At 55.6% G+C, this 8,453-nt stretch overlaps 1 protein-coding gene across 1 annotated transcript; it reads left to right on the top strand.

Annotated features, from left to right (window-relative positions):
- The first annotated feature begins 1,448 nt into the window (after positions 1-1,448).
- Positions 1,449-8,066, top strand: LOC115660462 (C-factor-like). The gene is made up of 6 exons (XM_030581928.1): positions 1,449-1,782; positions 2,250-2,301; positions 4,504-4,691; positions 6,560-6,718; positions 7,216-7,335; positions 7,856-8,066. The coding sequence occupies exons 1-6, from the start codon at positions 1,636-1,638 to the stop codon at positions 7,967-7,969; spliced, it is 780 nt and encodes a 259-aa protein (XP_030437788.1). The 5' UTR covers positions 1,449-1,635; the 3' UTR covers positions 7,970-8,066.
- Positions 8,067-8,453: the final 387 nt, after the last annotated feature.

The following is an 8,453-nucleotide window of genomic DNA, read 5'->3' on the forward strand; positions in this document are numbered from 1 at the left end:
TGGATTGTTGGCTAGTAAAGCTTGGGAAAATATGCTTAACCAATGGAAAAGTGATTTGCTTAAAGAAGTTCAGTATAATGTGGAGAATAGCAGTTTATCTGTTGGGAGTGGCAACTTGCCTGTTATATTACTTATACCAGAAGTGGCAAAGTACAATCCGCAGGCCACAGCTGGCCCATGGGACCCTCCTGCCTGGCCTCTGAGCTCCTGGCCCGGGAGGCTGCCCCCAGCCCCTTTCCCACTGTGCCCCCTCCCCCACAGCCTCAGCTCACTGCACCAGCGCCGCAATGCTCTGGGCGGCGGGACTGCGAGCTCTTGCCAAGCAGAGCAGCTGCAGAGCTGCGGCCTGACCCAGTGCTCTGTGCAGAGTGGTAGCATGGCTGGCTCCAGCTGGGCAGCACAGCTGCAGAGCCGCGGCCTGACCCGGTGCTCTGTGTGGTGTGGTGGCATGGCTGGCTCCAGCTGGGCGGCGCAGCTGCAGAGCCGCGGCCTGACCCGGAGCTCTGTGCGGAGTGGTAGCATGGCTGGCTCCAGCCGGGTGGTGCAGCTGCAGAGCCGCAGCCTGACCTGGTGTTCTGTGCGGAGTGGTAGCATGGCTGGCTCCAGCTGGGCGGCACAGCTGCAGAGCCGCGGCCTGACCCGGTGCTCTGTGTGGTGCGGTGGCATGGCTGGCTCCAGCTGGGCAGCGCAGCTGCAGAGCCGCGGCCTGACCCGGTGCTCTGTGCGGAGTGGTAGCATGGCTGGCTCCAGCCGGGCGGCGCAGCTGCAGAGTCCTTAGATACAAGGAACCTTAGATACAAGGTTCTTAGATACAAAGAAACATTTCCAGTCCTTAAGAGTCCTTAGATACAAGGAACCACTTGCAATGTTTTCCAGTGTTTACTGGCTAATCACCAATTTCAATTCTTTTGTGTTGAGGTGCTCACAGGTTAAAGCCTAAAATCAGAAGTCTGGTACCATGCGCATGGGTGTAGTGAAAGTTTCATAATGTTGATGCACTAACTGTGGACAATGTAAAATTGAGACCCTAACCTATGTGGAGTGTGCTGCACAGCCTGGGCTTTTCCCCCAGTTTTCATAGGACAATAAAATGTAGGGGTCTTGCCCTGCAGTACCTTATAACAGATCATTTCTCTGTAAAACTACGTCTCACAGCCCCTGAAAGCCATTAGTAGGTGCCATGCGGCTTAACCAAGTCAGGGGAGTGCAGAATGAGTTTCAACATGTTGAATACTAACTTGCCCAAACTCTTATTACTTCTGTGAGAGATTGCAAACCCTGCCCAGTGTGAAAGTCACCCCGTGAAAATGCACGAATACATTCAATCCCTAAAGTTTCCAATCAGCCTCTCCCCCACCCCCGCCATCTCCTTTTCTGCACTTCACAGCTCCTCCCTTCTGGGGAGCTCCTCCAATCCATGGTGACTCCCACACCCCTGCTGGGGAAGCCTCTGCTCAGCTTCCAGCGATTTTACTCTGCGAGGGGCAGGCTCCAGGACTTGGTGTGGAATCAGGGAGCTGGCACCCAGGAGTCAGACCCTGTGTAACCCCAGGTGCAGGGGACGTGGGGGCCAGAACTAGCCCAGCTCTCGCTGAGCACAGGCCCTGCCAGCTGGGGCACAGGCAGGCGAGGACCATGGCTGGCTTTAATGTCCGCAGCATTCTGGTGACTGGTGCCAATCGGGGAATCGGCCTGGAGGTCGTCAAGCAGTTTCTGGAGAAATCAAACCCACCCGAGTGGGTCTTTGCGACCTGCCGGGACCCGGAGGGAGAGCGAGCGCAGGTGAGAACAGGGAGAGGTGAGAGGGAGTTAGCTGTAGCTGGGGTGGGGGAATCTAAGTGAGGGGCCTCCAGTACTTGGAGCCAAAAGCAACAGGCCCGAGCAGGAGGGGATTTCAGCCCCTGCTCCAGGCTGACGCTCCCTGGCGCATAAGGCTGGGAACGAGTTCTGCACGGGTCACATGCGAAGCTAGCAGAGCACATTGAGGGAGAGGGCGGGGAGCACAGGTGCCTGTCTCCTAAAGGGAACAGGGAAACGTGTCCCTGGCTTGACTGCACTGAGCTAGATGATGCTGGTTTAGACACCCTGCTGCAGACCCCGAAAGCCAGGGCTGTACCCTGCGCATGGGAGCTTTGCAGGGAGATATTGACTTGGTCCGGGGTAGCAGCAGGGAGCTGGACTCTGCCCAGCCTAACCGTCCCTGCAGGCTGGTGGCTCCGTCAATAATTGTTGACTTTATTCTCTTCCAGCAATTGAAGAACTTGGCTTCCAGGCATCCAAACCTGGAGATCGTTGCGCTAGGTGGGTGCCCTGCCCTGGTCCTGGAGCTGAGGCTCCCTTGCTCTGGGTCCCTTTGTCCCCTGTTCCTCATTCCCCTGTCTCCATCTTCCTGTTCATTGCCTGGTTGGGAGCCACTGTTAGAGTTATTCCTGCCTAGGTGTTAGTGAAGGGGAGGGTGCCTAGCAGTCACCCTTCTCAGCAGAGCAACTCCCACCTCTCCTATGTCCCACTCAGGCTCTCTGCGTTTGGTCAGGAGGAGGCCCAGGAAGTTCCTGGTATTTGCAGATTGTCCTGCGTGCCAGACTGGCAGGGAGGGATGATTTTGATTGAGACAGGGGCTGCCTGTGCCATGTATGAGCATGGCTGGTTTGGGTCTGAACAGACCTCGCTCTCTTGGAGACAGATTTGCTTTCATAGACTCATAGAATCAAAGAATATCAGGGTTGGAAGAGGCCTCAGGAGGTCATCTAGTCCAATCCCCTGCTCAAAGCAGAATCAGTCCCTAACTAAATCATCCCAGCCAGGGCTTTGTCAAGCTGGGTCTTAAAAACCTCTAAGGAAGGAGATTCCACCACCTCCCTAGGTAACCCATTCCAGTGCTTCAGCCCCCTCCTAGCGAAATAGTGTTGCCTAGTATCCAATCTAAACCTCCCTCACTGCAACTTGAGACCACTGCTCCTTGTTCTGTCATCGGCCACCACTGAGAACAGTCTAGATCCATCCTCTTTGGAACCCTCCTTCAGGTAGCTGAAGCTTTGGAATCAAGGAATCAGTTTCATGAACAGGGAACCAATCCCAGCCTAGGGATCCTGCTAGGGCCAGATTAAAAAACTAGACCTGGTCTGGTCAACAAACTGCTCTGGTCTGGTCATGCCTTTGATCTGCTGGGACCAGCTGCTTATCCTGCTGATGCTTGGAGTGCTGCTCACATGACTGAGGCTGGGGGAGCAGGGCTAAATCTGAGTGAGTAGCCCTCGCAAGGATTGAGCTCACAACCTGGGGTTTAGCAAGCCAATGCTCAAACCACTGAGCTATCCCTCCCCTCCTTGAGTAATATTCCCCTTGTATTAGGGTTAACAACCCTTCAGGACTGTCCTGGATTCTCCAGGAATTAAAAATTTATGTTTAATTAAAGATTGTCATGTGATGAAACCTCCAGGAATACCTCACAGCAAACTTGGCAACCCTCCCTTGAAGGGGCCCAGCCTATCACCCCTCATGTGACCCCCTCTGCCCAGCCCCCCAGTGACACCCACTCTGAGACCCCTCGCCTAATCCCCACCGCTCAACGACCCTCCTCCCTGTCAGCCCTCATGTGATCCCTGCCCCTCACGTGATGCCAGAGTCCCACCCCTCACTGACGTCCCTGCAGGGGTGCAGCCTGTCACCCCCCATGTGACCCCCTGCCTGCAGTGACCCCCCCACGGGGACCCAGCCTATCGCCCCCGGGCTGATCCCCCCTTTCCTGCAGCCCACGTGCCGCTGAGACCCGCCCGTCCGCTCCGTCCTGAGCCCCTCTTGGCTTGTCCGATGTTTTCGCTGACGTATCAAAATGACTATCAAGCTCTTTTGTTGAACCAGCTTTTTCAGTAACCCGAAAATGCTGCTGATGGTTCCGATTAAAAAAAATGCTGCAAACACTTTTTCAAAGGAAAAATCGGCATGTTTCAAATGCTGCCAAACAACTGTGCCATCGGGGCGCTCTCCCCTGAAGGGTGTTCTCATGGGATGATGAAAGCTGGGTGAGGGTGAGCCTGCCAGAGCTCTGATGGCAGATTTCCAACCCTGCTCACCCCTGGGAAGATCCTGTTCGTCCAACACGCCCTTCCCCACGCCCCATTAACACTCTCACTGCCACACTGCTTTCCACTCGCCCAGCTGACTCCTGGTCCCCCCGATTTCACTCTCTGGCTTTGATGCTATCCGTCCTGCCCGTGCCATGGCATTCCCCAGTTCTGGCTAACTGTGTTTATGAGCTCCCGAGTCGTTAGCATGGCTCTGTAGAGCAGCCTGCGCTTCGGGTCTCCGGGAGAGGGGTTAGTGACAGGGTGGAGGAACCACACCTCTGAACTAGGGTGACCGGATGTCCCGATTTTATAGGGACAATCCTGATTTTTGGGTCTTTTTCTTATATGGGCTTCTATTATCACCCACCCCCTGTCCTGATTTTTCACATTTGCTGTCTGCTCACCCTACTCTGAACCCCCTGCTCTGTCTCTATAGAAGCTACTGACCCAGCCAGCATCAAGGCAGCAGCAACCAGAGTTGAGGAGCATCTGAAAAGCTCGGGGCTGAATCTGTTGATAAACAATGCTGGGATAGTGACGCCGAGCACACTAGAATCTGAGACACCGGAGGACATGTCCCTGGTGTATGCAACCAACGTGACAGGGCCCCTGCTGGTGAGCCAGGTAAGGGCCCTGACAGAGGGCAGGTCGCTGGCTGCAGTGGGGTTTGACTTTGCATAGGCCAGAACTTCTCCCTTCCCCCCAGGGCTCTGGTTCCTGGATCAATGAGCCAACCTGGTGTGTGTGTGTGTTTGGGGGCTGGAGTGTGGCGTTCATCACTGTGTAGGTGTCAGGTGCATTATGAGACTGTAACCACCCGTGAAATGGACCCAGAGGCCCTAACACTGCCCCGGTGGGGTCTGAGCCAAGAGTCCAGCTCCTGCAGGAGAGGCCATCACCTGAGAGCCGGGATGGGCAAACCTTTTTGGCCCGAAGGCCACATCGAGGTTGCGAAACTTTATGGAGGGCCGGGTAGGGAAAGCTATGCCATTGCTGGACTGGCCTGCTCTATCTCTGTGCACCAGGGCTGGGTTTTTCAAAGGTGGTTAAGGGAGTTGGGCACACAAATCACGTTGACAGTGAATGAGAGTTGGGCACCTAAATCCCAACCTTATGCTGTGATAAGTTGTCGCTGAAGTGTGTGTTTGCATCTAGGTATGAGGTACTTTCCTCTCCCCCAGCAGCCCAGGCTTCTGCAGGGACAGGTATTGGACAAGGCACTTACTGATGAGGCTGTCTTAGCTCTGATCATAGGTGCTCTGTTTTATACTGAATACGCCCACAAGTTTTTGCTGCTCCTCTTATACTGAGTGTAGGATTTGAAGAAGCCAATTGTATTGACCTAACCGGGCTCTTAATACCTCCGCTCTAAAACTCCCATTGACTCGGATGGAACCTGAGTTAGCAGGGGCGGCTCCAGGCACCAGCACGCCAAGCGCGTGCCTGGGGTGGCAAGCCATGGAGGCGCTCTGCTCTTCGGCGGCATGCCTGTAGAGGGTGCGCTGGTCCCACAGCTTCGGCGGACCTCCCACTGGCGTGCCGCCAAATCCACGGGACCCGGGACCTCCCTGCTGTGCCTGGGGTGGCAAAATACCTAGAGTTGCCCCCGCGAGTTAGGCCAAAGCTGCTGGTATTTGACTATCCCACCCGATTTGTGCAGCATGCTGTAAGTACACCTCAGCATATTAGAGAGGAAATACTTCCATGGCAGTGAGTCAAGGCCTCTGTCTAGCACAGATCTAGAGCAGGGGCTCTCAAACGTTTGTACTGGTGACCCCTTCACACAGCAAGTCTCTGGGTGTGACCCCCCCCCTTGTACATTAAAAACACTTTTTATATATTTAACACCATTATAAATGCTGGATGTAAAGTGGGGTTTGGGGTGGAGGCCCACGACCCCCCTTGTAGTAACCTCATGACCCCCTTGGGGGTCCTGACCCCCAATTTGAGAACCCCAGATCTAGAGGGTGTGTACAATCCCGCAAGATACTCTGTGCAGGGCTCTAAGGTGGGGAAACAGCCTATGATCGGCTGTATCTACACTAGAAACACGACAGCGGTGGCAAAAGAGTTCTTCTGTTGCTGTAATAAATCCACTGCTCCGACAGGTGGTAGCTAAGGCAAAGGCAGAATTCTTCCATTGACCTCACACTATCTCCACTGGGGCTTAGGTTGTCTCTCAGGGCTTTTCACCCACTTTCTATTGTAAACACTGGCCTGGTACCGGGCTCCCCCGTTCACTCCCAGCGAGGGCAGAATGGGATTACCCAACTCCTAGAAATCAGCCTTTAAAACAGGACTGAGCCTGAACAAGTTGGAGGGCAGGGGGAGAGCATGGCCCAGGAGCAGCAAGCCGAGGGGGCCAGCCTGTGACACCTCTGGGCAACAGCTGGACCCACTTCAATTCAAATCAGAGTCCGCTGGTGAAGAGAGGAATGTGGGTCCTTTCTCCTAAGCTGACCCGGGGGTGCTCTTTTCTCCCCATTGCCCAGGCATTCCTGCCCTTGCTGAGGAAGGCTGCCCAGGGGAGCCCCCAACCAGGGCTGAGCTGCAGCAAGGCGGCCATTGTCAACATGTCCAGTGAGTGCGGCTCCATCGCGAATCTCTTTGCCTGGGAGTTGGGGCACGCTGTCTCTTATCGGTGCAGCAAGGTAGGGGGTGTGCCCCGTGGGGCACCAGTTTACGCTTGGTCCATGTTCCGCTACAGCAAAGGGGAAAGAAAAATCTTTCTTGCCTAGGTGACCAGATGTCCCAATTTTATAGGGACAGTCCCAATTTTTGGGTCTTTTTCACATTTTCTGTCTGGTCACCCTATCCTTGCCCCGTGGTTTATCCCCCAGATTTGACCTGCCAGGTCAGCATTCAGGCCAATCTCACTCTGCTGCCTCTTGTGGGAAGCACGGCCTCCGGGTCACATGATGCTTGGTCACCTGACCCCAGAGCCCAAGCCTTGGAACAGGACTCTGGGTCCTGCACGTGGGCCCATTGCAGTGAGAGGTGGCGACTCAGTAACATGCTGATCATCCCCAAGGAGAGAATCACACACTGCAGCTTGCATCAGCTGTCCCCCTTGCTCACCTTTCTCCTGGGGGTGGGTCCCTGCTCTCCTCACATGCTGCTGTCTCTGCTCATCATGTCTTGCCCACAGGCTGCTCTGAACATGCTCACCAAGTGCCAATCCTTGGGGTATGAGAGAGATGGGATCCTGAGCATCGCTGTCCATCCTGGCTGGGTGCAGACTGACATGGGGAGCTCAACCCCCCACCAGGTAGGTGCTGAGTGGGAGAGGCCAGTCGTAGCTACATGTCAAGGGCAGAAGTTCATCATAGGGGGAATGGTTACACTGGAGCCTGTTCCCTTATCACCCCCGCCCCATATTGATGACACCTCTCAGGGGCTCCCATCCCAGCAAGGCGGTCGTCAGGACCCAGCTCCCTGGGGATTCAGTGCTGTGTCCTGGGTGTTGCTTCCCAGGGCTGCCGGTCCCATGGTTCCTTCATAGCTCAGCATTGCACAAGAAACCCTGCAGAGCTGCTGCCTTGGGGAGCTGGAGGGGGCAGGATCTGGTCGTCTGTTTCCATTGGGGCTTAGGTTGTCTCTCAGGGGTGCAGCCCTTTTCACCTATTTTCTATTGTAAACACTGGCCTGGGACCTGCCTCCCCCGTTCACTGCCAGCGAAGGCAGAATGGGATTACTGAGATCCTTTCCCAGATCCTGGCCCGGCCCCTGGTGTCCTGGGCCAGCCCCAGGGCAGGCTTCTCCCCCTCACTCTCCTTTGCCCCCTGCAGGCTCCACTGACGGTGGACGTGAGTGTCCAAGGGATCCTGAACGTGCTTCCAACACTCTCCAAGAAGGACAACGGGGCCTTTGTGAACTGGGAAGGGAAAGTTCTTCCCTGGTGATACGTCCCCTGGCCACGTGACAGGAGCCCTGGGTCAGGTCATTCCAGTGACCGCGCCGTCAGCCGTTCCTGTGTCCTCAATAAACCCACTGTTCTAATGCAACAGCCCTGACATTGGTTGGATATGTACCATTTAGCCAGCCTGAAAGTTGGGCAAGCGCTAACCCCCCTATGCCCAGCAGAGCGGAAAGGCTGGACTCCCAACACCGGGGCTGTGCCAGGGCCAGGGCCATGGCGAGTGAGATCAGGGCAGCTCAGCACCCAGAGGGCAGCAGAGCCAGGTGGTCAGGAAGCTGGTTTCAAACTTCCTGCTGAAAGAGTCTGCGAGACAAAGCGGGCTGCAGGGAGCCAGCGAATGGCAGGTGAGGGCCTAGAAACGCCTCTAGAGAGCCAACTGAGATGGCAGCTGCTGCAGGGGAACCGGGGCAGCCCTAAGTGTATGGAGACCAGAGCCCGGGCTCAGTACTACAACAGAGCCAGGGGGC

This window comes from Gopherus evgoodei, chromosome 12, assembly GCF_007399415.2.
Source record: "Gopherus evgoodei ecotype Sinaloan lineage chromosome 12, rGopEvg1_v1.p, whole genome shotgun sequence".
Classification (NCBI taxonomy): domain Eukaryota; kingdom Metazoa; phylum Chordata; order Testudines; family Testudinidae; genus Gopherus; species Gopherus evgoodei.